This window comes from Crocodylus siamensis, chromosome 5 (genome assembly GCF_052110815.1).
Source record: "Crocodylus siamensis isolate JL-2025a chromosome 5, ASM5211081v1, whole genome shotgun sequence".
Taxonomy (NCBI): Eukaryota; Metazoa; Chordata; order Crocodylia; family Crocodylidae; genus Crocodylus; species Crocodylus siamensis.
The window spans coordinates 53866015-53892713 of NC_143399.1; the positions used below are offsets into that span (position 1 = coordinate 53866015).

General features: G+C 43.5%; 1 protein-coding gene across 2 annotated transcripts in view; it reads left to right on the plus strand.

The window, feature by feature from the left end:
- The window catches only part of C5H1orf21 (chromosome 5 C1orf21 homolog), a 221154-nt gene that overhangs the window by 175582 nt on the left and 18873 nt on the right, over positions 1–26699 (plus strand). For both annotated transcript variants that reach the window (XM_090048257.1, XM_090048258.1), the window contains exons 4-6: positions 13834–13910; positions 17323–17390; positions 22338–22398. In XM_090048257.1, the coding sequence (XP_089904383.1) occupies positions 13834–13910; positions 17323–17390; positions 22338–22398 (206 nt within the window). The remainder of the gene's footprint in view (positions 1–13833; positions 13911–17322; positions 17391–22337; positions 22399–26699) is intronic.

Sequence of the window (26699 nt, forward strand, 5' to 3'; positions counted from 1 at the left end):
CCGCCAAGTTTCAAGGAGATGGGTGCAGGTGTTTCTGTGAAAGTGTACCTCCAATTGTTGAAAACAAAACATATCACTTGTGTGCATTAAGGCAGAGCGGGATGAATGCATCAGGGATGGTAGTCCCTCGTGTGGCAGGTTTCAGGCATAGTGGTGCAGGGGTTTCTATGGAAGTGCACCTCAAGGTTCAGAAAGCAAATAAAAAAAAGCAAATAGGTGCTAAGTGAGGAGGGTGGCACTCACTCCATGTGCAGCGGGAGGTTCACCTTCAGGAACACCTGCTGCTCCACCAAACCAGGATGCAAGGAAGTGCAGTGGGATGTCGCAACATCCTCAGCAGTGCTGAATGCCCTCTTGTTTAGAACACTGGTTGAAGAACAGGACAGGTGTTCTTGGGCAACTATCTCCAGATCCTGCTACACCTGAATGCGGGTTGCCTAATAGGCCAAGGGTTCGCAGTGCAGCAGCCCCATGTCCTCAGTGAGAGAGGTAGCCACCAACGCCTCTGCACTACCCACCTGAAGGTGGGCTCTGGTACCTCCGGACCCCAGCATTGAAGCCATGCCCTTTGCCCACATTGGCAGTGGCTGTGGTGGAGGAGGTTGGCTTGTGGTTGGAGTGCTGACACAGGAAAGTGGATCCCCCTCTTGCCTCTGCCTTTCTGCCTCCCTGACTGTGTTCACCAGCAGCTCTGTCCAGTGATTGAGGGTTTTGCTGCTGCAGACGCTCCCCTTCACCCTCAGGGACTCCCATGCCCTCCAGCATGTTGACTGCGGTGGATCCAGCCATTTCTTGATGGCCTCCTTCAGCTGTTTCACCAGTGCCTGCACCTCTGGTGAAAGCGGCTTACCCCAGCCAGGAATATTGATCCCCTGAAACTTCTCCATTGCATTCTCAAGCTCCTTCACTACGGGGGATCGCCTGGCTAAGGAGGGCATAGTCAGCACTGAGGCTCTCGGTGGCCACAAGGAATGGCTTGAAGACTACCAAGACCTGGGAGATGGTATCCCACTCTGTTTTGGTGAGGGGGCCACTAATCCCAAACACCCCAACCAGGGCTATCTCTTGGATGGCCTTCTATTACTCAACCAACCTTTCTAGCATCAGGTACGTGGAGTTCCACCAAGTCTCCACATCCTGTGTGATTTCGTGCTGCATGATGTTCAGCTGTGCCTGTTTGTTCCACAGCATCTTGCTCCTCTTGATGTTCCAGTGGAAGTAACCAGCCACCTTCATGCATTTTGAAATATGCTGGCTTGTAGTGACGACGCTATCACCAGGAGCCCTGTCTCCCTCCAAGGCATCCCACACAGGGGATGCCAACAAAGTTAGCATCATGCACCGCCTTAACCATATTGGCCCCGTTGTCAGTGACCATGAGCCTGCGGGTGAGCTCACCCTGCCCAATGAGCAACCTCCACACCGTGTGGCTCGTGGCCACCATGATCTCACTTGCCGTGTGGGACCCATCTATCACCTCCACTTGAAGGAGAGCCCACCAACACCCTGACTGATCGCACCTGTGCCCCATGAGGGAGAGGCATACATGATCTTCACCCCGGCTGGATCTTCACCCCAGTTGACTGAGGTGAAGTGCAAGGCTACCTGTGGACCTGCCTTCTGCAGCTCCTCCCTCAAGTACTCCCTGCATGCCTCATACAGGGAGGGCACCACTGTCCTGCTAAAAGTGGTGCATGTGGGCACTTGCTAGGATGGGACCACAAGCACCGTGAGCTGCCTGAACACTAGTCACTCAACAAAGGAGAAGGGCTGGCTGTTAGGGCTGTGCAAAGCTTCGGTAGCCAATTTGATTTAGAGGATATTCAGCCCGATTCGGCAGCCAAAATTCCAAATCAAATCGGGAGACCCATTAATCTCTCTGAATCAAATCAGAAGCCTCCAAATCAATTTAGAGAGATTTGGAGAGATTCAGAGATTTGCCCATAGACTGTACAGGCAGGCACTAGGCAGTACTGGTGGGAGTAGCTGGGGAAACAGCTGAACAAACCCTGGCTTGAGCTGGCAGCCCTGGGTTCGATTCGCCAGCTCCCCATTCATTCTCCCCAGCCTCCACAGTTTCTCTCAGGACTGCCAGCACTGCCTGCCTTGCCCCAGTGGGGAGGCAGCCGGGGGAGCAGCCAGATGAGCTGCGGCTTCTCCTGGGGCTACCAGCTCAAACCGGGGCTTGTCCAGCAGCTCCTGCCGGGACTGCCTGCCTGTATAGTCTATGGCCAAATAAGATTTAGCGCTGAATATCTTCAGATTTGATTTCGGCTGAATTCAGTCGGAACAGTGATTCAAATCACTGAATCTAATTACTGCCCCTCTGAATCACCGAATCCAAATCTGAAGTGAATACTTTCCACTTCACTCAAGCCTACTGGCCATCCAGAGCAAGCATCTCTACAATGCTTTAGGTAGCCTCGCTCACCTTCGGAATGAGCCTCCTTTTGTCTCCACCTTTCCCCCACTGGTCCAGGGTGGCCTGCCTCTGCTTCTTGGGGACAGGGGCTTTGGAATGAGAGGAGGATTTCTTTTTGGGCACACTCCCACTGATGCCAGGCTGAGGAGGAACAAGGGCAAAGGGGTGCTGCCTCCTGAGGTGCAGCAGCATCGCCCAATGGCAGAGTGTTTTATGTTCTTGCCCTGGCTGATTTGCCTTTGGCAGTGCTGGCAGGTAGCATACCTGGGATCATCTGCCACCTCAAAATGATCCCACACTACACTACCCACCCGCTTCTAGGTTGAGGGTGGGGATCCTGTCTTATCCCCCTCCTCACCAGGCAGAGGCAAAGCCGGGTAAGGAGCTGAACCACCTGCATCTAAGGGAACTTTGAGCAGTGTGGAGCACAAACTTATATTCCCCCTTCTTCCCCAGAATTTCCTTTGCTATGACCCTCAGCTACTCTGCTTCCAGATCCAGCTTCTCCTCTGGCACTGGAAGGCTAAATGCTAGGAACTGAAATTGGAGTGGAGAATGTCATGCTGCTGCTGGTTAATGGTGTTAGTGGTGGTGGTGCAGATACAGGCACTGCTACCACCTCCTTCTCCCACTAGCAGCAGAAGACTCATCGCTGCCAGGGAAGAGGGTGTGTCTGTTTTTGGGGTGGGGGGAACTTGTAGCTCTCTCTCTGCCCCCTCTCCTGCCAGAAGACCTGGCACCTGCCTTTCCAGCACACTTCATAATGTTTGGTGAGCTGCAAAATGCGTGTGTGTTTCTAATATATGTTGTGCTTTCCTGCATAGTGGTAACACACTGTCAGGGAAAACACAGATTTCTTTTTGTGGGGGGAGGAGGGAGGGAAGACAGGCTAACAAGAACAAATAAGAGAATTTGGGGGGAAGAATAAGTTGAAAGGAATGGATAGACATAACAATAGGGATTGTAGGCAAAGGTAAGTAGAAAAGGATTGGATACAGCTTACAAGGAGACTAGCTACCAAGAGACTAGATAGCAAGCCAGAGCCTTTCAGATGCTGGTGGTCCAAGAGAGCGACAACTCACAAAAGGCACAGATCACTTCAGACACAGCTTGATATGTTGTTTCTACATCCCTCCTCCAGGGCACTGTGATTGGAAGGGAACTCGGAGAAGATCACAGTCACTGGCCAGCTACAGAAGTCAATATCAGAGCAGTCTTTCCCCACCTCCTCAGCCTTTCCCATATATAGAAGATCACCCCATCCCCCTCCCTCTTCTCAGTTTCTGTTTCCTGCAAGCCTTCCAAATCTCCAAATCTTTCTGAATTGATTCAGAGGCTTTTGAATCAATTCAGACCTTTTAACGAAGGTCTGAATCCCGATTCGATTTGATTTAATGGGTCTCCCGATTTGGATTTGGAGATTTGGCTACCAAATCGGGCCGAATGTCCTCTGAATCAAATTGGCTACTGAAGCTTTGCACAGCCCTACTCTGTAGTTCAAATCAGAGAGGCTTTATCTGTGGAGTTCAGTTCTTGGCGTTGTCCATGACAGAAGGCATCACACAAATTCAATGTTTGTAAATATATATACCACACATGCAATAATGTGGTTTCTTCTCGTAAATTGGGGGAGTATTTCATAATTTGTCATTTTTCTCTACTTTTCATCACCTTCCAGAGCCTTTAACTACCCTCTTGCATGATCTCTCCTTCATTCTAAGGTTATGTTATAATAACCCACTATCATAATTGAGTGTCAAACTGTTTTGAATTGTCATGGTGGAAGGAAATTAAAAATATGTAGCTGTTACATCTGTACTGTTGTGTGAAATATTTTATTGCATATTCTGATTTGGAAAGCATGTCTTAAAATCAGTCACTACATCAATAGTTTGCAAGTGTTTTAAACAGTGGAATTGGTTTTTCTCTTCTGGTTTGATGTGGTGCATCTGTCTATAAATGTACATGCTAGCACCTTTATTCTAACATAACCTTACATAACCTTACAATGAAGGAGAAATCATGCAAGAGGGAAATCTTTCTGAATTGATTCAGAGGCTTCATGCAAGAGGACTGGAAGGGACCAGCCCAGCTAGATCACCGCAGCCAAGGCTTTGTCTAGCTGGGTCTTAAAAACCCCTGAGGATGGAGATTCCACAACCTGTCTCAGTAACCTGTTCCAGTGTTTTATTGCCCTCTTAGTGAGAAAACTCTTCCTAATAGCTAACCTAAACTTCACTTGCTGCAACTTGAGATCATTGCTCCTTGTTCTGTCATCTGCCACCACTGAGAGCAGTCTAGCTCCATCCTCTTTTGAACACCCCCCCCACGCATACACTTCAGGTAGTTGAATGCTGCTATTAAATCTCCTCCCAATCTCCTCTAAATAAGCCCAGTTCCCCCAGCCTCTCCTCATAAGTCATGTGCCCCAGCCCCCTTACCATTTTTGTTGCCCTCTGCTGGACTCTACAATTTGTGCGCATCCTTTCTGTGGTGGGAGGCCCCAAACTGAACGTAGTACTCTAGATCAGCATTTCCCAACCAGCGCACCATGGAATTTTAGGCTGGAGCCATGCCTTCCACCTGCTGCTGCCACGGACAGACACACAGATGGGGAGGGCGTGACTCCAGCCAGTGATTTGCATCCACACTCGCCACCCGCCCTCGCTCTGCATCCGGCCACTCGCTACCCCTACCCCGCTGGTCTGCACCTGGCTGCTCACCATTCCCTTCCCCCGTTCCCCGCTCCGCATTCAGCCAGTGTGCTGCGGGATGAGAGAGGCCCAGTAAGTGTGCCACCAGAACCGAAAGGTGGGAAATGCTGCTCTAGATGTGGCCTCCGCAGTGTTGAATAGAGAGGAATAATCACATCCCTTGACCTGCTGGCAACACTCCTACCAGTGCAACCCAGTATGTCGTTTAGCTGTCTTTGAACAAAGGCACACTGTTGGCTCATATTCAGCTATTGTCCACTGTAACTCCCAGGTCCTTTTCTTGCAGAGCTGCTGCCCAGCCAGTCAGCCCCCAGCCTGTACTGATGCATGGGATTAGTCCATGTTAAGTGTAGAACTTTGCACATGTCGTTATTGAAGCTCATGAGATTTCTTTTTGCCCAATCCTCCAGTTTGTCTAGGTCACTCTGAATCCTAGTCCCTAGCTTCCAGTGTATCTACTACTCCCCCCAGCTTGGTGTCACCTGTAAACTTGCTGAGGGTGCACTTTCAGGTCAGTGAAGACATTGAACAAAACCGGCCCCATGACCGACCCCGGGGCACTCCATTTGATACTGGCTGCCAACTAGATATTGAGCCATTGATTACTGCTGTCTGAGCTTGATGCTCCAGCCAGTTTTCTGTCCACCTTACAGTACATTCATCCTACTCGTACTTCCTTAGCTTACTTGCAAGAGTGTTGTCGGGGACTGTATGAAGTCAAGGTATACTATATCCCCTGGTCTTCCCTGTATCCACAGAGCCAGTCATCTCATTGTAGAAGGCAATCAGGTTGGTCAGGCACGACTTACCCTTGTTGAATCTATGCTGACTGTTCCTAATCATCCTCTCCTCCAAGTGCTTAGAAATGGGTTCCTTGAGGATCTGCTCCATGATTTTCCCAGGGACTGAGGTGAGGCTAATTGGTCTGTAATTCCCTGGATCCTCCTTTTTCCCTTTCTTAAATATGGGCACTATGTTTGCCCTTTTCCAATCATCCAGGATCTCTTCTGATCCCTTTGAGTCTTCAAAGATGATGGCCAGTGGCTCTGCAATCTCAACCCCCTGTTTGCTCAGAACCCTCAGGTGCAGCCAGTCTGGCCTCATTGACTTTTATATGTCCAGCTTTTCTAAATAGTCCCTAACCTGTTATTTTTCCACAGTTGGCTGCCTGCCTTCTCCCCAAACTGTGCTGCCTAATGCAGTAGTCTGGGAGCTGACCTTTCCTGTGAAGACTGAGGCAAAGAAGGCACTGAGCACTTCAGCCTTTTCTTCATCCTGTCACTGGCTTACCTCTCCCATTCAGTAATGGACCCACACTTTCCCTGATTCTCCTCTTGCTACCAACATACTTGTAGAAACTCTTCTTGTTACGCTTCATGTCCCTTGCTACCTGCAACTGCAATTGCACTTTGGCATTCCTGACTTCATCCCTGCATGCTCAAGCAATGCTTTTATACTCCTCCCTATTTATATTTCCAAGTTTCCACTTACAAGCTTCTTTTTTGTGACTTAGTTTACTGAAGAGTTCCCTGCTAAGCCAACCTGGTCTTCTGCCATATTTGCTAGTCTTCCTGTGCATTGGCATGGTTTGTTCCCACACTCCCAGTAAGGTTTCTTTCAAGTACAGCAAGCAATCCTAGGTTCCTCTCCTCCTCAGACTGGCTTCCCAGGGGATCCTGTCTCTGAGTTTCCTGAGCAAGTCCAAGTCTGCTTTTGTGAAGTTCAGGGTTCTTACTCTGCTGCTCTCCATCCTTCCATTCCTCAGGATCCTGAACTCAATCATCTCATGGTCATTGCTGCCCAAGTTCCCATCCACTACTACATTCCCCACTAATTCTTCCCTGTTTGTAAGCAGCAGGTCAAGGAGAGCACAGCCCCTACTTGGCCTCTCCAGCACTTCCACCAGAAACTTGTCCCCAGTACTCTCCAAAAACTTCCTGGATTGCCTGCACACAGCTGTATTGCCTTCCCAGCAGATGTCATGGTGATTGAAGTCCCCCATGGGAACCAGGACTTGTGATTGGGAAGCATGTACTAGCTGTTTGAAGAAAACTTCATCCACCACTTCCTCCCTCCTGTTTGATGGCCTACAGCAGACACCTCCTACAACATCACCCTTGTTGCTCTCCTCTCTAACCTTAACCCAGAGTCTTTCAACAGGCCTATCTCCAGTTTCGTACTGGAGCTCTGAGGAATCGTATGGCTCTTTTAAAGTGCAGCTCCTCCTCTTCTCTCCTGCCAGTTTGTACCCATCCATGACAGTGCTCTAGTCATGCAAGCTATCCCACCAAGTCTGTTATTCCAATCATGTCATAGCTCCATGACTGTACAAGGACTTCCAAGTCTTCCTGCTTGTTTCCCAGGCTCCATGCATTTGTGTACAGGCACCTGAGGTAACTAGTCAATTGTCCTGATTTCTCAGGGTGTATGAGAACTCCTCTCCTGTCTCCCCCCTTCCTGCTTGCTCTTCCTCCAGGTCTCCATTCCCTGGTGAATCTAGTTAAAAGCCCTGTCTGCAAAAATGCTCTTCCCTCTTTTCGTCAGGTGGGTTCCATCTATTCTCAGCAGTCCTTCTGTTTGGAACAACATCTCATGGTGGAAGAAGCTGAATCCCTGCTGGCAACACCACCTGCGCAGCCAGGTATTGATCTGCAGGATGCACCTGTTCCTGCCTAGGTCCTTTCCCTGGACTGGAAGGATCAAAGAAAACATGACCTGAGCCCCAGAGCTGTTCACCCGTGCACCCAGAGCCCTGTAGTCGCTTCTGATCCACTCACCATCTCCCCTGGCAGTATCATTGTTGCCCACATGGGGTAGTAGACAGAGGCCTGGTTGAGTCTCTGTAATCCCTCTGCAACATCTCAGATCCAGGCTGTGGGCAGGCAGCGGACTCCCGGAGACAACAGATCAGGTTGGCAGATGGCTTCCTCTGTCCCCCACAGAAGGGAGTCTCCAACCACCACCACCCCTCCCTGCTTCTTGGTGGCGGTTGTCTCGATCTTAAATTGAGACTTAAGATCACTTGAACTGCCAGCCTTTCTGTTACCAGTTCATGACTCAGGCCCTTCAGGCACAGAAGAAGCCTTCACAGGCATAGTCCTATGTAAGATAATGGGGCCACTCATGTTAATAAGGACTTTGTTTAGAAATTAGCATTATCAGGATTAGACACTGAATTAATACGACATTTTTTGACTCATGCCTTTTTTAAAACAATTTTTATAAAGCTTGGCATGAGAGGAAAGTTTCTCATCTGAGCTTTTCCATGGTCATACAGGAAGAGAATGCTTAAAATTAAGTTCAGAAGCCTCTTAGAAATTGGTTTGTAATTATAGTGGCACTAGTAGTTGCTGCTGTGCTAACAGCATCTGGCATTACAGTCACTGCCATCTGTTAATACTCAGAAATTCTGGTATAGCATATTCTTTTGGTGAAGCTAATGCTTATTAACAGATCTTTCAAATTAAATCACCTTGATTTAATGACAGCTTTACCATGATTATAACAAATTGCAACATAATGGAGATAATTTTTTGACCTGTAACACAATAGCCATAATTATCTCTTTTGTTATAAGCTATCCAGTACAAATATTCAAGCATTCAATTCTGAATGATTTCTTTTTTAATACATTGTAAGGAACAATATTTATTATATTTCAATTTAAATAGAGCTGAGTGATTTTTTTTTCAATGACAAATCAGTTTACCTAAAATAGGTGTCCCAGAGGAAATTAGGTTGATCAGGGCAAATATTGTCAACTAAAAAGGGAAGAGGGATTTGGAAATAAAATATACCAGTTCAGGCTTTTCAAATTGAAATTTTTTCCTTTTCACTTTGAAACCTCATTTTTCACTTAGGAATTCACCAAGCTTGGAGACAGAGGATTAAATAACTCAAAACACTTTATTTTGGCTTAAACATTTTAGGTTATGACAAATTGTTCTTGTGGGTTTTTCAGAGCATCAAAAATTCAAAATATTTCTGTGCTTTTTAGAATTTTTTGGCTCAATGAACAGAAAAATCCCCCATCACCTTCTCTTCACTGAACTTAAACAATCCTAGTTCTTTCAACCTTTCAAGTCATTTTTCCCAGGTCTCTACTCATTTTTGTTGCACTCTTCTTCACTCTTTCTCAACTGCCCACATCTGCCTTGAAGTTGATGGACTGTAAATTTACTCTCTAGCTTATCTGGTGCTAACTCAGGGGTTGTCAACTGGGGGTATTCATACCCCTGGGGATGCTTTGAAAGGTCCCAGGGGGTATGCAGAGGTGAGTGGGGATGGAGCGCTGCCACCCCACACAGCTGCATCACAAAAGGAGCGGGCAACAGCTGGGCTGCACAGATGCCATGCTGCCACCACTTGCTATGCCCCCATTCTGCATCTGGCCACTTGCCACTCCCTCTGCCCCCTGCTTAGCATCCGGCCGCTCGCCGTAGGGTATGCTTACTAAAAAAGGTTGAAAACCTCTGGTGTTCATGTGCTTCTCCCCATAGAATGTGAATACAGGAACATGATTTAATTAAATCAGTTTTTGTTTAGATGAGGCCTCACGCAAGAGGCTTGCTTTCATTGCTTGTGTGCATTCCTGTTGGAGTCAGCAAGTGCATAGAATCAAGAAAATTCATATTTCCTACATAAGTATATGGCACATTAAATTATTTCAGGGTCAGGGCTTAAATTACTTCAGCACATAATAAGTGCAGGACAACAAACAAGAGGAAAGAGAATGAGGGAAAGAGAAGAGAAAATGATAACATTGTGTAGTCACATATACTAACCAAATACGTAGCTAGATGGTTCCAAATCATTTGCAAGTTTGTTTTTGTTTTTCTTAGATATCAGAATCCAAGCAATTACTGTTGAATTAATTTGCCTTCAAACTGATGCAAAATATTTTGTTTCATTTGTTGGAGAATTAATGCTGAAAATCTATTTTTATCAAAGTGACTATTTGGCCTGTGCAACAAAATATCACTGATGGTAAGTAAGAACGAAAAACACAGTGATGAGCCAACTCAAGTGATCCTCCAAGCTTGAGTCGGGCACAGTTGTTATCTGTTTGTTCCTTTTCTTCTGCCTATTACTCCAGATGAGCAGATGGAGAATGAAGGGGAGAAAAGGCCATACTCTCTGACTAGGGAGAGTAATTGCAATTACCAGATAATATAAATATATTAATTATTGATGCCCATACTGTAAGGTAAAAGGGAGGGAGAAAGCAGTATTGGGAGGACTGGGAGTCAGGAGATCTGAGACATTATACCAGCTTTGTTACATCTTGGACATGCCTCTTAACCTCTTTGCACCTCAGTTTTTTCATCTGTATAATATGAATAATACTTTCAGTAATTTTGAGGCAATGTTTGTTAATTTTCTGAATAACACTTTAAGATGTATTCACTGAAGCTGCCATATAAATGTACTTTTTTCTTGAATCTTTCTAGCTTTTCCTAGTAGACTTTTTTTCTGTAGAGGTAGAGTTACCCACTGGAAAGTCACAGCTATAGCTGCACCAACAGAAAACCCTAAATAAAGACAAGGAAAGATGGGCTTTGGACTGGTGCAACTTGTCCTTGGTTCAGATTGCAGTAAACTACAAATCACCTTCACTGGTGTAAAATTTGGTTACATTGTTTGGAATTGGCAAATTTCCAATGAAGACTAAATCTAGATCTTTGGGTGCTGCTGCAGGAATGGTATGAATTCAGGTGTTTTTGGGAGCTGAGAAAGGAAAGATCCCAAAATTCAACTTCCACGTTAATAACTAGGGGACATACAGCAATAGCTCCTGAACTTCAAGCCACTTTCTAATCCCAAATATGTTAAATGTATGTCTGAAAAATACCATTACTGTGTGCAGACTAGCACAGCAGCAGGTATTTTGAGATGCAACAGCGAGGTGAGTCATGTATATGAGATTGGATGTTGGCCTTATCTTTATTTCCAGTGTGTTCCCAGACTGGCATCAGCCTTCCTTATTATCTTTGAGTTCTGCTTCTCTTTTCTTTCACTTGACAACTTTATCTGCTCATCTTGCACATGCATGCAAAAAGTCATGCATAAATAACACCATTAAAACGAGATTAAAAGATGGTATGGTGGTAAGGGAATTCTGAAGGTGGGCTGCATCTTTTATTTTGATGCTTCAACATTGTATCATTGTATTACAAAGAGTAACGGTGAGGCAATGACTAGTGAGATGTGGGTATGACCAAAGGGCAGGGTATATAGGCTTGTCGATCTAAATTGTATTGACTTTATTTTGAAGTAGAGCATAGCCTAGTCTTCCAAATCCTTCAGAAAGGTAATGATAATTTGAACCAAGAAAAGTGTCAAGCATAGAGGGGAGGGTCATTCTTATACTCTGTGGAATTATTTGTTCTAGTGTTAAGTATGCACAAACCCACTTTTTAAGTATAACTCATAAGTCTTTTTAAAGTGAATGATTTATCTATTCATATATTTTTAAATCAGACCAAAAAAAGCCCCAGGAAGAAAGCACAAAAAATAATTTTAGTTCACATTTTTCAGAAATGGTCTCAGTCACAATATGTCAAGGAAGTTGGATTGATTTATTTAGTTGATAGAATGTAAAATCTGACCCTGTCCTATGCCATCTGTACTGGCAGATTTCTCTGATGTGAATTGCTTTAATAATATATTTTAAGATGGCCATATCCTTTTACAGGTTTTTCAGGATGTAAATATGCTTATATTAAGTCTCAATTCATAGCATTTTTTTTGTATTGAAAACAGTGTGTTATCTTAAAGAATTGGCTCATTGTCTAAGTTTTGTTTTGCTCTTTTTATTATTAATCTGCATAAAGAACAGTTGTTCTTGTCTGTAAGCATTTTGCTCGACTTACCTCTTTGATCCTTTCTGAATTGGTAAAATCTCCTACCTCAGAATCACATTTAACTTTTTTTTCTTCCCCATTCTGTTCAGTCCCTTACAATTGGCGCCTGCTGACTTGACTTCAATGTAAATATGTAACAAAGAAATTTCTTCAAATAGAATTTAATGAGTGTTGCTTTCTATTACTTCATCTCCTAAAATGTCTGGTTCTTTTCTTAACCACCCTTGTTTTGAGAGCTTCAGGAGTGATTGTATGAGGGGGGAGGATGGTGAAAGAGAGTGTTGTTAGCACTTTTAATAGTATATTAACTGTGGTTAATAACACCCTATGGGAGTCTCCCCTCTCTGTGCTCCCAAGCTCATGCCCCAGGAATTCCCTACTGCGGTTTCCCTTAGCATGTGGATCATAGTGCTGAGCCCCACGTTGAGGCACCTGCCTGCAAACTGGAAACTCCTGCTTTCAGATGCACGTCCCATGTCAGGGTGAGGCACCTTGGGGCCATTCTCTCACAGGATGGGACCCCTGAAACCACAGGAGTTCCTGCTAAGGGTAGCTGGAAAATGCAGGTAATTGCAGGCAGTTCCTGCTCTCCTGCCATAAGGGAACAGCAGTCAGCTGCAAAAAGGCAGCACAGATTATGAACAGGGTCATTACCATCACAAAGGGTGGAAATAGACAATGCCTTTGTGCTGCCATATTTCTTTTTATGGTGGCACAAAGGCCAAGCAAACAGAAGTCCATACCCCTTATCATACCAGAAATGCCCAAAATTGATGGCTGTGACAAAGGTGGTAATAGTTTCCTGCACCATTGTGGCAGATGTCGGTTTGGTTTATGACACGAGAACACAAGCAGCCCACAAATTTTTGTGCAGGATCAGACCCCTTAAGCCCCAGGAGCACCTGCTCTGGCTTTCCCCACTTGCAGAGCTGTGTCCCGGGAGGAGGCCAGTGCTCTCTGCTTACAGAGATGCACCCCAGGCAATTACCTGGAAAAATGGGCAGTGTGTTTCACCCAGTGAGGAGGATCAACTGTGGTACAACACATCCTGCCACAGCTGATTGGCTTCATTTGGTGACACATCTAAACCGAAAATGAGGACATTTATAGTGTGACAGAGGGTTTAAGAACATTTGCTTAGGTTTTGTGCCTCCATAAAAATGTTTATGGTGGCACAAAGGCAACATCTGTTTGTAGCCATAGGCTATGTGTATATGTGAACTTAACATTTTCAAGGGATTACTGAACAGACAGCCCAACAGACAGTGGTGTTCTTTAACCACAAGACTTGTGCACTAATAGCTGATTTTTTTCACCTGCTGCCTCACTAATGTTGCTTAACCCTGTACTGGGGTAGTCAGCCCCTAGAGCTATAAGGTTAATTTCAGTCTCTGCATGCATTCAGTATTGTGCTATGATACCTCATTAAAAGTTAGATAACATCATGGGTTAGTGCCACTTGTGTTATAAACATGTGCCTATTAGGTGTAACAGTAATCAGATAGTAACAGCTTTTAATCACTACAAGCTTCTGGGTTTTTACCCAGTAACCTGGCTATATATCGTAATAAGTCCCATCATAATATACTTGATTTTTAATTAGTTTACCTACAGGTTGCTGGTTGTCCTGTTGCAGAATTGTTATACCAATTTCATTTCCTTAAAGATTTTTTGATTGTGCTTTCTCGTGGCTAATATACTTGATTGTGCAGTTTCACTCTCTACACTACAGAGTAACTTCTTATGACAGATATGCCTATTTTTAATATGCAAGAAATACTTATATAGCTCTATATATATATATATATATATATAATGTTTTTGTGTATTTCAGGAAAAAAGTGCCAGTTCAAATGTAAGACTTAAGTCTAATAAAGAGATTCCAGGATTAGTTCATCAACCCCGAGCAAAGTAAGTTATATTTTCTAATTTAATAGAAATAAATGCCAAATTAAAATAAATGCCAAATTAAAATAAAACTTTACCCTAGTGAAAGCTGTTTAGTGGCTCCCCAGTAAATCAGCGGTCACATCAAATTTTTATAAAATGGAGAGGAATGTAGCCACCTTCAGACTTTTACTTTGTAGGGGCATCTTCTTGAGAATTGCTCCACTCATGATGGAGCATGGTATGCCAAGATCTGTAGTCTCTGTGCATAACGATATTAAAAATGAAAGTACCTGGGAGGCATGATGAACTACTAACACAGTGCTTAGTTTGGTCACAGTTTAAATGTTGGCACTTTTTAAGAACCCTGTCCTTTGTATATTTGTCAAAGATGTGACCTTTCCTCCCTCTTCCCCTTCCTCCCTCCACTTTGGCTAGATTGACCTTGCCACACCTTTTCAAGGTACTACACTGCAGTAGATATCTGCTACCATTAGACATTTGTATATGCACATCATAAATGCCTATACAAATGTTAGTTACGGCGTCCCAAGAGATTGTGCCCAATGTTTGGGCTTGGGTTGGTAGATAAACTGCATGTCAAATCTGGGAATTAAACTTCTTCCAGTTAAGATGATGAAGTTATTTGTTAAAATGCTGACAGTGTGCTATGTGGCAGTCAGTTTATGCAATCCTTAGATATGTTCTGTGACTATATGCTTTGAAACGGGTCAGTATTATTATGCACAGCGCTGCCATGACGTATTTACCTCTTGTGACCGTGCTGCTGCCAGTATTAGTTACTTGTTTATTATTGAAATCACGATTGCATTTTAATCACTAACTGGATTGAAAATAACAGATTACACAGTGACATAAATTTGGTAGTTAACAATGACGTGATGAAGCACTGTTGTTGTATTCTAAGCAATAAAGGAGAAACTATTCTTTGCAGATATACTATGCCTTTAGGGCACTTATTAACTTAAACTTGCTGCATACAAAGTACATTGTGCAAATTTTCACATCATAAAATATTACTCAGGTCAGTCCTAATGAATTAACAATATATAAGTGTTTCGGATATAACTACAAAGAAACATTCAGTTAGAAGGAGGGGGCAATGTACTTGCATGTCTGCAAGATGGTGAAATACTTCATTATTTTAAATTCTAGTCAACATTAGTCCTAGCAGATTCACAGATGTAAAGAAACTCTAATGGGCGATTATTCCAGCTGGAGGGCCAATTTAATGAGTTTTAATGAGATGTCAAGGGCTGCAAGGGTAGTCCCAATCCTTGACAGGTGCCCTGTCCCCTGGTCTCCATCTTGGGACTGGAAATCCTGCCGCTGACCCCTAACCTTTGCCACCAGAAGTCCCTACTCTTGCCCTGGAAGTAGTCCAGGGGTTGGGGTGCCATCTTGGAACCAGAAAAAAACCCAAATCATATACTAAAAATCAAACATCTGCTATAACATATCTTAATTTTATTTTAAAAATATTTTTGTCCTGATTTTATGTACGTTTCACAGATTCACAGAAATTTAGGGCTGGAAGGGACCCCATGAGATCATTGCGGCCCCTGCTGCTCTGGGCAGGAAAGATGCAGGGGTCAAATAACCCCAGCATGGTGTTCATCTAGTCTTCTTTTGAAGTCTATTCCAGAGTCTGGTCACACAAACCATGAAGAAGTTTTTCCTTATATCCCATCTGAAACCGTCTTCTAGCAGTTTATGACTGTTGTTCCTGGTTTTCCCCTGGGATGCTTTGGTGAATAGTTGTTCACCTGGCCCCTGGTGCTCTCCCATGATTTATATGTAGGCTGCCACTAAATCCTCACAAAGACTTCTCTTTTCTAGGCTGAACAGTTCTATATCTCTCAGCCTTTCTTTGGACGGGTTGCTCTTAGGACCACTAGTCATATGAGTGGCTCTTCTCTGGACTGTCAAGCTTTTCCACATCCTTTTTGAAGCGTGGCGCCCAGAACTGAATGCAGTACTCCAGCTGTGGCCTCACCAATGCCGAGTGGAATGGGAAAATAACTTCCTTAGTTTTGCTTGAGATGCATCAGTTGATGCATGCCAGCATACTGTTTGCACTGCTAACTGTAGCATCACACTAGTGGCTCATATTCATTTTATGGTCAATTATGATTCCCCAGGTCCCTATCAGACGTGGTGCTAGCTAGCGTAGCGTAGCACCACCGAGCCTGTAAGTTTGTTGTGGATTTTTCCTCCCCAGATGGAGCACTTTACACTTCTCGGTGTTGAACAGCATCTGGTTCTGGTCTGCCCATCTAACTAATCTGTCTAGGTCTGCCTGGAACGTCAGCCTACCCTGATGTGTGGATGTACTTCCCCACAGCTTAGTGTCACCAGTGAACTTTGCCAGTGAGCTTTTCACCCCCACATCCAAATGCAGATGTTGAAAAGCACTGGTCCAAGTACTGAACCCTGGGGGACCGCACTGCCTATTTTTCACCAGGTCAACACAGATCTGTCTATTGGTACTCCCTGGGTCTGACCCTGCAGCTAGTTTCCCACCCATCTGACCATTGAATTGTTGAGCCCGTGGTCCCCTAGTTTTACCCTGAGAGCCTCATGGGACACCAAGTCAAAGGCTTTCCTAACGTTCAAGTGAATGATGTCAGCCTCATTTCCTTTATCCAGGTGCTGAATAACCTGGCCATAGAAGGAAATTAGTTTAGTTAGACATGACCTACCTGCGACAAAACCATACTGACTGTCATTCAGAATTTTGCCTTCTACTAGCTTATCATGTATGGACTCCTTAGGAAATTTTTTCAAGGATTTTTCCTAGGATTGAGGTCAGGCTGATCAGCCTATAGTTCCCTGGGTCCTTTCTCCTCCCCTTCTTGAAGATGAGCACAACATTTGCCCTCTTCCAGTCTTCTGGAACCAGCACCACGAATTCTCAAAGAGTTTCGCCAGTGGTCCTGTGATGTCTTTGGCTAGTTAGTTCAGCACTCTTGGATGGAGTTAATCCAGTCCTGCTGACTTAGATATCCAGCCTCTCTAGCTGTTCTTTCACCAGCTATACATTGACTGTTGTTAAGTGATCATCCCTACTGTGACTATTCTGTGTCATATTTGCTTTTGGCAGGCTATCTTTCTTAGACCGGTAGAATACAGATGCAAAGTATTTGTTCAGGAGTTCAGTTTTCTCCTTGGTGTCAGTGATCGGATGTCCAGATGCATTGAGCAGTGGTCCCATCTTTCCACTGGTTTTCCTCCTGTTACCTATGTACCTATAGAAGGACTTATTATTGTTCTTGATTTCAGTTGCTAACCTGAAGTTCATCACAGCCTTTGCTTTCATAATCTGCCCCCTACAAGTGTGGGCCAATCTTATGTAGTTCTCCTTGGGGCCAGTTCCTAGCTTCCATCGTTGGTAAGCCTCCCTTTTCTTTTTCAGAAGATCTGCGGCTTTCCTATTGAGCCAAGATGGCCTCCCAGCCCCTGTGCCACCTTTTTTGCATGCAGGTATGGACAACTGTGCACCGAGGATCATGTCCTTGAGGAGCAACCACTCTTCATTCACACTGTTTCCCTGCAATCCATAGGGCATTACTCACTAAAGTCCTTAGATTATTGAAGTCAGTTTTTTTTGAAGTCAAGAATTTGTACTTTATTGACAGATTTCCCAGGCCTTTGATGGACAATGAAAGAGATAGTGTCATGGTCACTGTCACCTAGGTTGCCCTCTTTCATCAGATCACTCACTGGGTCATCCCCCTATATAGTTTGTATAGTGTATATAGAGGTGATTGCATAATAGCTCAAAAAACAGTTTTACTCTTGTATATTGAGGGGGGAGGAGGAGGGAGGTATATATGGGGGGTGGTCGGAGGAGTGTGTGGTTGGGTGGGTATGTCTGTGGGGGATGTGGGTATGGTGGGTGGAGAGTGTGGGAGGGGTGGGTGTATGATGTGTGTGGGATGGGGGTGGGTATGTAATGGGGATGTGGGGGTTGGGTGTGCATGTGTGGGAGGCTTCTGTCCCCCAGCCCAGCTTCCCCCTACCCCCGCCTGCTCTTTGATGTGGCTGAGCCCAGACCCTCCGTAGCTGGGGGCAGGGGGTATCAGCGCTGCCTGCCTGGCTCACAGCTTGCTGCAAGGGGGTGGGAAAGCAGCTGCTGCCAGGAGGCAGCAAGGGAAGCCCCTAGGAGGGGGATTATGGGGATCCAAGCCTAGTGCCACCAGCTCTCTTGGCCTCTGTCCTATGCCTACCTGACAGGGCTTCAGCTGAGCCCACAATGGCTCCTGTTTCTGCTGCTGCTGCTCCCACCCCACCTGCCTGTCCAGCAGGGCTTTGTGAGCAGCCGAGCTCCTTCATGCTCCCCCCCATCCATGCAGTCTCCCACTGGGCCGTGCATGAGCAGAACCAAAGCAAGGTGCAAGCACAGCCTGCCTCCATCCCGCTCCCCTCAATGCCACAGCTGTCCCTCCGTATTCCCTGCCTTCAGTGCTGCAGCAGGGACTGGAGAAGGAGTCACTGGACACCAGGGGAGCCCAGCAGTCCCCCAGGTGGCTGCAGCAGTGGCAGCAGCAGCTCTGCCCTGAAGCTGTGCCCACTGGCCAGGGCTGGGGCCCTCCTGCGGAGGAGGCTGGGAGCACAGCATTCATTGCCTCAGGCAGGAGCAGGCTGGACCTGGCCCCATGCAAAGCACAACAGAGTCAGCCAAGGGCTGGGCCAGATGCAATTGGTGGGTGCCCATCTGCAAGCCAGATCCAATCAGCTAGCATGCCAGATCCAGCCTGTGGGCTGTATTTTACTCACTCCTGCTCTAGTCTGAGCAATAGAAGCTGCTAGTTAGGCACCAACCAATTTGAGTTAAAAGGGAAAAATTAGTCAGCCAGGTATTCCAAAGGAGGAAGAGTTCATAGATTTGTTGCTTCTAATTTAGTTTTTTTTAAATCAAGCATGTATTTTAATTTTTTTTTTTTTTTTTTGCAGAAATCAAGCCTATCTAGCTCCTATTTACCAAAGAGAAATGTATTTTTGAAAGATAATACTTTGGCCCATATGGACAAGTTCAGTTGCACTTTTGCAAAAATAAATGTACTGTTATCTGTTGGGTAGCTACAGAAAATAGCATTAGCCTTTCTATAAAACCTGCACTTTTTACAAAATGTTGCTTATACTTATTAAAAAACAAAACAGAACTAGGCTAGGCATTCTAAATTAAAACTTTTAAAAAGTATTTGTTGAAAGAAGTATGTAAGAAATCATACAGATCATGGCTACATAGCAAAATTTGGATTTTGTGGAATGAAGACTAGATCATGCAAAGTGTATTTATCTGCCTTTACACGTGTTTAATAGTCTACATCAAGTATGTAGAGACTATTCACATAAATAGATTTCTACTGGTTTGGGGTCATAGGAGATATTACAAAAGAGGTAGATTATTTTATACCATTGTACTGATTTGTACTCCAAATTTCTGTAAAATATTATTTCTCAGTTATGAAGTAATTCTTTTTTATTAGATCAGAATGAAACTTTGAAGATCCATCCAGGTGCCATCAAGTCCTGTTATGACGATTATTGTTCTTTAATACAAAATGTGTTCTTTAATACAAAATGATCACAAAATAAAAAGATTATACAGAAGTTTCATTTTGTGAGAAGAATTTTCTTGAGAAAGGGATACACCTTCTGCATTCTCTCTCTAACTCCTAATTTTATTGCCAAGATATGCTTTCCTGGCTTATAACAGTGACACTTGCAAATCTTCAGTGATTCTAGCACTCTGGCAAGCTATTTGTTTGAACTTTTTATCCACATAGCAATACAGACTTTTTGCCAATTAGTGTTCCTGAAAATTACATCCTAGGTGAATCTTAAAAACATCTTTTGCCGTTGTGCTAGAAGCTGAGACTTTGAGAGTTGTAAATTTCAAGAGCTGTGGATTTCAACTTCTCTATCATAGAGCTAGGTATGGAAGCATTTGCTTCACTCTGGCTGTCTCTGTCAAAGAGGCTATCTGCTGGAGCTAAATTGCTACATCACTTTACAAATCAGTGTCACACTTCTACCTACATTAACACGATGTGCATGCTGTATCTCTAACAGAGAAGTTAGTGTTTAAGTGTATGAGACTAGAATTTGCTAGCCTTTATTGAAGATGGCTTGTTTGGCAAGGCCTCAGTTACTGAAAATGGTTTGGAGTCATGAGGTTAGCTAACCTTTCTTCTTTATTTCTAAAACATTGACAATGTTCATGTTTTAAAATGCGCTCCTTTAAATGATCTGTTGATCTGTAAGTTGATTTAGATTGTAATTTAACTTCTAGCTTTCCTCTAAGAACTTCTCTTTCAAATTGATCTTTCATTCAGGGCATCAGCATAAGCAGAGAACTGGGTATGCTCATTCCAGAAGTAAATACAGACAGTATGCCTGGCTTTGCTAGAAATGCACTGTATCACTGAGCATTTAGAGGAGGCACTAATTTTGTTATATGTCAAAGGATTAGGTGGAAAAAATGAGAACCTAGGAAAACCTGGAAGTTGAATTCAGTGATCTGAATCAGCTTTACTGCTATTTAAATAGTGGTTCTACCAACTTAGAGGGCATGTCTGCACGTTCATTGATACACCTTAGATACTGCACATTTAGTTTAGTACTTGCTTAATGAAGTACTAACTAAATGTGCAGTAACTAGAGTTACTGTGCAGGAGCACCAGCGCATGGTTATTTTGTGATGCTTACTGCACATTAGGCTAATAACACTGCACAGTAGGCTATTAGCACAGTTTTTAACCGCCATGCTACTGCACAGTGTTGTTAGACTAATAAGCAGTATGTGTCATCTGTAGCCATGCCCAGAGAGTCCCTTAACTGTCTAACACCATGAATGACAGACAAAAAACGAGAACTCTTGGTTCCAAAATGATACCTTTTATTAGACCAACTGGAAAATTTTCCAGTTGATTTAATAAAAGGTATCATTTTGGAACCAAAAGTTCTAGTTTTTGCTATGTCTTTTTGTCTCAGGCCAACACAGCTACCAAGTACCCCCCTAACACCATGAATCAGATTTACACTGCTCTCCCCTTATCTCCTCTTGCTGTTCTTTTCTGCTACATTCAGTGCCTATCATTGTCCTCTCACCCCAATGTGCTAGACACCCTGATAGCCCTTCTTTTCATTCAAATCTCACCTGAAATCTCACTCCTTCTCTGAGTTCCACAGAGAGGCCTGATCATGTCAGCAAAGATGCTTTCCTCATCAGGCCTATTTAAAATGCAAACAAACAACAAAACCCTTTAAATACCATCCTTTGAGCTGTCTTGTCCTGTTTATTCATCTGATCACTCTGTATTTCCATACTGTAAGTTTCCCTTGGAGTAGGGCTTGGCTTCTTTTGTGTCTTATACCACATGAGCACACTGCCAGTGCTGTATAGATAGCTAATAATAGTATTTTCCTAACCCTGTTTACTAATATAGAATATAGGATCACTAACCCCTGAGCCTTTTGGGGCTGCAGAGTTAATGGAAGTAGCTAAGCATCTTCTGAGATAGCAATGAAAACCTCTCATCTCAAAGGAAAAAATACATGAGTTTGTACTAGAGATACTCAACTATTTACCATAGAGCATGACTATAGCAAGACTGAGCTCTACAGTGAGATCTGTAAAGTTATAAACCAAACTGCAGTTTCACACTGTGAATATCTGACCGGTCTCATGATACCCTTTGCAGCTTTGGAAAAATCTTTAACTTTAGCCCAAAGGTTTCCATCTGTATTTTAATAGCCCACCCACTGCCTGTGAAGTTTGCAGATGAATATTAGGTCCTGAAATCTGCATTAAACAGGAGGATAGATGCTGAAGCAACACAGTCTGCTCTTGACACACACCATTTCTAAAACTTAAATGTGTGTAGCATTAATACTGCAGGTCTTCTGCTGATCTAAAAGATACCAGGTTGTTTGTTTATCTGAGGGCCAACCCTGAAAAGCAGCGCACAGCGTGTTTCTCCTGTTGACTCAGCAATATTTGGTATTTAACTCCTGACACTGCTATGGGGTTGAAAGGACAGTTTCTCTGCGTTTTGGATATGGCACTTATTACTGAAGGCACAGTAAATTTGCACCTTAGAGACTAACTAAATCAGATGTAAAGCATATGCCTTCATGAGCTCAAGCTCACTTCATCAGCTGTATGTTTCATCAGCTTATGCCACATCTCTGATTTGGTTAGTCTCTTAAGGTGCAAATCTACCTTACCTTCTTCCTGACTTCAGGCTAACACGGTTAACTCTATCTCAGATGTTGTTACTCTTGACAAAAGATAGATAAGCACAAAGTCCATTGCTTTCCATTAGAAACCTAAAACCTGAGACTCAAGTCTGGAAGGCTGTGTTCATTTGAAAGAGAGACATATTTCTGCATACTGAAATATTTTTCCCTTATGTTTTTCAGCATGCACATCTCTGAAAGCCAACAGGAATTCTTCAGAATGCTGGATGAGAAAATTGAAAAGGTAAACGTTAAATAAATGCACGTTTTCATATGAAAATGTAAGCATTCAGGAGATGACTGGCTACAGGTTCCCTAACTACCCAGAGGGAGGAAATGAGCTCCAGTATAGTTCAGCACTCTGTACTTCACCAGTAGTTGGAAGTACCACAGTCTTAGCACTGAGCAGTCGCTTATTGGCATGAACCAGTGTGCAGGTCTGGAAGTTTGTGTAGGGAGGGGAGAAGTCTGAACAGTATGAGAGGAAACTTAATTTTGGAAAACTGTCCAAGTCTACTGTGGATGGTAAATTAAAGCTGTCCAAGCTTTTGGAAAGATTTTGGCTCATGAAATATAGTAAAACGGGTTTTATACCATCTGGGATTATATTTCCTAGACTTGAGGTTTTGTTTAATTTCATAGGGTATTTTAACTTGAAGCCTAATATCAGAATAATTATTTATCAAGTATCTTCCATGAAATGATGCTAAGTCTCAGCTGATTTCTTAAAGAGCCCTTTCAAATTAACCAGCCTCATAAAGGGCTATGAATAGTAGCTGCAGGTATAAATATCCCTGCAGCAACCTGCACTGAATAGAATTGATGCTGCTAGAAATTTTCCAAAGCAGTGTAAGAGATTAATTTAGGCACATTAAATCTGTAACCTGGTTTGTACATTTTAAAAAACATCTTTATAGCAGCTTTCATTGTTGTATTTCAGAACTCTTTGCAGACCTCTTAATTAAGCCTCACAACATCCCTGTGAAGTAATTGAGTATTAGTACATCCATACCACAGATGGAAACTGAAGTTTGTGCAAATTAAATGACTATAAAGTTTGTAGTGTAGGTTCAGATGCAAATTCAGAAGCAATGGCAGATTCAGAAGCAAAACCCAGAAGTTCTGTTTCTCAGTTCCTGCTTATAATCACAAGTTGATGTTTTCTCAAGCACTTAAGTTTCACAGTTTGGAGCAAGGTACACAATATAATGGTATCTTTCTACTTTCAAAACCTAGCTGAGATGGAATGGATTATGCTTACAAATTTATGGAGACAAGAGGATAATAAAACAGCTCTACAAATATAAATTCCATTGACCTGCTGCTCTGCAGTTCCCCATTTCTAAAAACAAATTTATTTGGCTGATCTGCCAGTAATTATGGCCCTTCTGAAATCTGGCTAAATGCCACACTGAACAGATCACAGATTTATCCAAGCCAGCAAATTAGTTACTCTCTAGGGGGGAGGAGGAGGGAAGCTTTTATTTTGGTGAAGGAAAAACATGCGGGGAGAACTGAAATATTTCATTTTGTGCAAATAGGCATTACTGCATAGTCAAAGACCTTTTAAAAAAACCACTCAGAGCTGAATGTTTTAATTTCAGAGGAGGAAAAAAGGTCCAGCCTTAATATAACCAGTTTAAAAGGCACCATGTACTTTCCTACGGCCAAATAAATCCATGGTGACATTTCTAACACTTTGTGGCTGCATCTACATAAGACACTAGTTGTACAGTCATTACTGTGCATTCATTTAGTACTGGTATAGACAAGTCCTAAATGACTTTGCAGTAACCCAAGTTACTGCATAGTAGTGCCAACGAATGTCTTTTTTGTGACGCTACCAAACAGTAGCCTAATACTACTGGACAGTAGTGTAGTGTCACGGTTGTTGCCACATAATGCTATTGTGCAGTAGTATCAGGCTACTGTGCAGTCAGGGTCTCATGTAGACGTGACCGGTTTCTTCTTCAGCTGGAGAATAATGTCCCTAAACCTAGCCTGAAATTTTAGCTCTTTAATGTTTTGGTTTGGGGTGCTGGCAGAGGAAGAGTTGCTGGTTACCCCCTTCTCTTCTTTCTGCTACATTTGTCAGGTTGTTTTTAAGCCTTCCTCAGAAGCATTGGGTGTTGGCTGCAGCCAAGGCTGGGATTTTGACTGACATAGGTGATGTGTGCCTCCTGAGGCTGGGGTGGGGAGGCACTGCAACCTCCAGCAGGCAGCAATGCAAACATTAATGGTGAGGGCAGGCCGAGCAGGGACCTGTCCGCAGGTAGCAGCAGGGGCATGGGGGGGATTGCCCTGCAGCCAGGCGCCAACCCCAGAAGTGCACACCCGGACGTGCCAGCAGCACTTCTGGGGGTAGTGGGGAGGCACCAGCGCTCCGCCTGCCACCCCCCCCCCCCGCCCTAAGCCGAGAGCACTTGCTTTCAGGGGAGGTACCAGCACTCTCAGGGGGTGCATGTGCACCCCCATGCACCCCCTACACATTGCCTATGTGGACTGGGGTTCTTGCTTCTTTGCTCAGGGTTAGTCCAATTGCTATATTCAGGTCAGGAAGAAATTTTACCCCATGGTCAGGTTGGTATGGATTGTGGGGGGGTTTTCCCTTCCTCTGTAGTGGTGGGTAGGGCCCTCCGCTGCGTTCTCTTGAATGTATATTAACAACCTTTTATAGACGCAGGACATTGGCTGCTATGGTTTCCCTGCTTTAACTGTAGCAGGTTAGGGTGTTAGGTCTTGTGTGAGAGTTGATGAAGAGTTTAGATTATGGATAGGGATGGTCCTGTCTCAGGCTGGGAGTTGGATTAGATAACTGCTGGAGGGCTCCTTCAAGCCTTATTTCTCTATGAAAACTGTGAGATCTAGATAACACCAGAGGGGCAGCATCTGTGACTGGACTCTTTTTTGCTGGAAAAGTTCTCCAATTAAAGGAGTATTGTAAATCCATTGCAACTGTATTTCCATGTCGGCACTTTACCAGTTCCTGCATATTTACTTAAACCAGGAATGAGAATCTCAATTTGTGACATACCCCAACATGAATTTAAACTTAGACTTTCCTGTTCATGGAAATTGTAGTTGTCTTTCCTCCTGATAAGCATAATAACCCAATTAACATTTAGGCACTTATTTTTGTATTTTATTATTCTTTGTAATAATAAAATGTTAATTAAACCAGACCTGCTGTAATAAAGACAATTTTAAAAGGTATCTCTTTCCTAGAAAGCAGTCTCATAATGAGTTCGTTGTCCTTCATTTACTGGATTTGTTTCAGGAGAGTAATGGAATCAATTCATCAGCTGCAGCTTTTAAAATCGGGTTAGATCCCTTTTCTTGCTGTTTGGCAGAATCATCATCTCATAGGCTTATGGGTGTCTCCAATGTTCCTGATTACTAATTTCTGCCAGAGATTAGGAGATGGCTTATTAGGATGAAAATTACAATCTTATCTGGCAGTGAGGACAAAGAAGAATCTTTTGCATTTCAATCCATTGACAACAGATAAGATTGGCAGGGGTTAATGTATGGGTGAACTCTGTATTTGTTTTTTGTGGGGGGAGTAAATGTATCTGAGGAAATGCATGCTCAATTTTATTCTTCTTTAAAAGACTTTTTGTTCCTAGTGGTTCATTGTCAGAAATGCGTTTTTTTTCCAAGTATCTGCCAAGAGTGCCAAAACGGCGTGGGAAAATAAGATTATTTTTATTTGATCTTTATATAGCCCTTTCAATCCATGCTACAGGAAAATGCAGGACAGCAATAGAACATACACTTATAAAGGAACTGGAAAAAAAGACATGAAAACCTAATTTTAAAAACACTGAGTGAATTACACGACTGCGTATGAAGTATGCTCTCAAGCCACCAAGACGAGCTGTGAGAATGAACTATATTTGGAAATTATGCAAGACCCAACAGATTGTCTAGCTCACAATTCCTGATGCATCCACCGCCTTAGACTGGTTACAAAATACAGTGTCTGTCTCCATTACAGAGCAGTCCCTGTAATTGAGTCATGTTGTGAGTGTAGTCCCTGCACTATTGTGTTTGTAGTGGAGACAAAGCCAGAGATTGACATCCTACAAGACAAATCTATAGGGAGCTGTAAAGTGGTAAATTTTAGAAACAAAATACCCCTGAACTTAAATCCATAAAAGTGCTAGTCTCTATTACATTTGAACAAGAAGCATTGCAATGTGAATGCTATAAAGAATAGAGACAGTAAAACATGTATTTTAAATTAATTAAAAAAAAAGATTGAATGGCCAGGAAAACTTCCTAAAATCATACTGCTGTAACTGAAAGGTGGAACTGCAAGAGCCCTCTACCTGGGATCTCTTCACAACATATTGTCAACATTTCATAGAAGCAGGATATTGGCTGCTGTGTTTCTCCTGCTTTACTTGCAGCAGGTAGGTCTTGTGTTAGGTCTGAGTTGTCAGGGTTGATGGTAGTCTTATATAGAGTTTAGATTATGGATTGTATAGGATGGTTTGGATAGGGATGATCCTGCCTCAGGCAGGGTCTTGAACTAAAAGACCT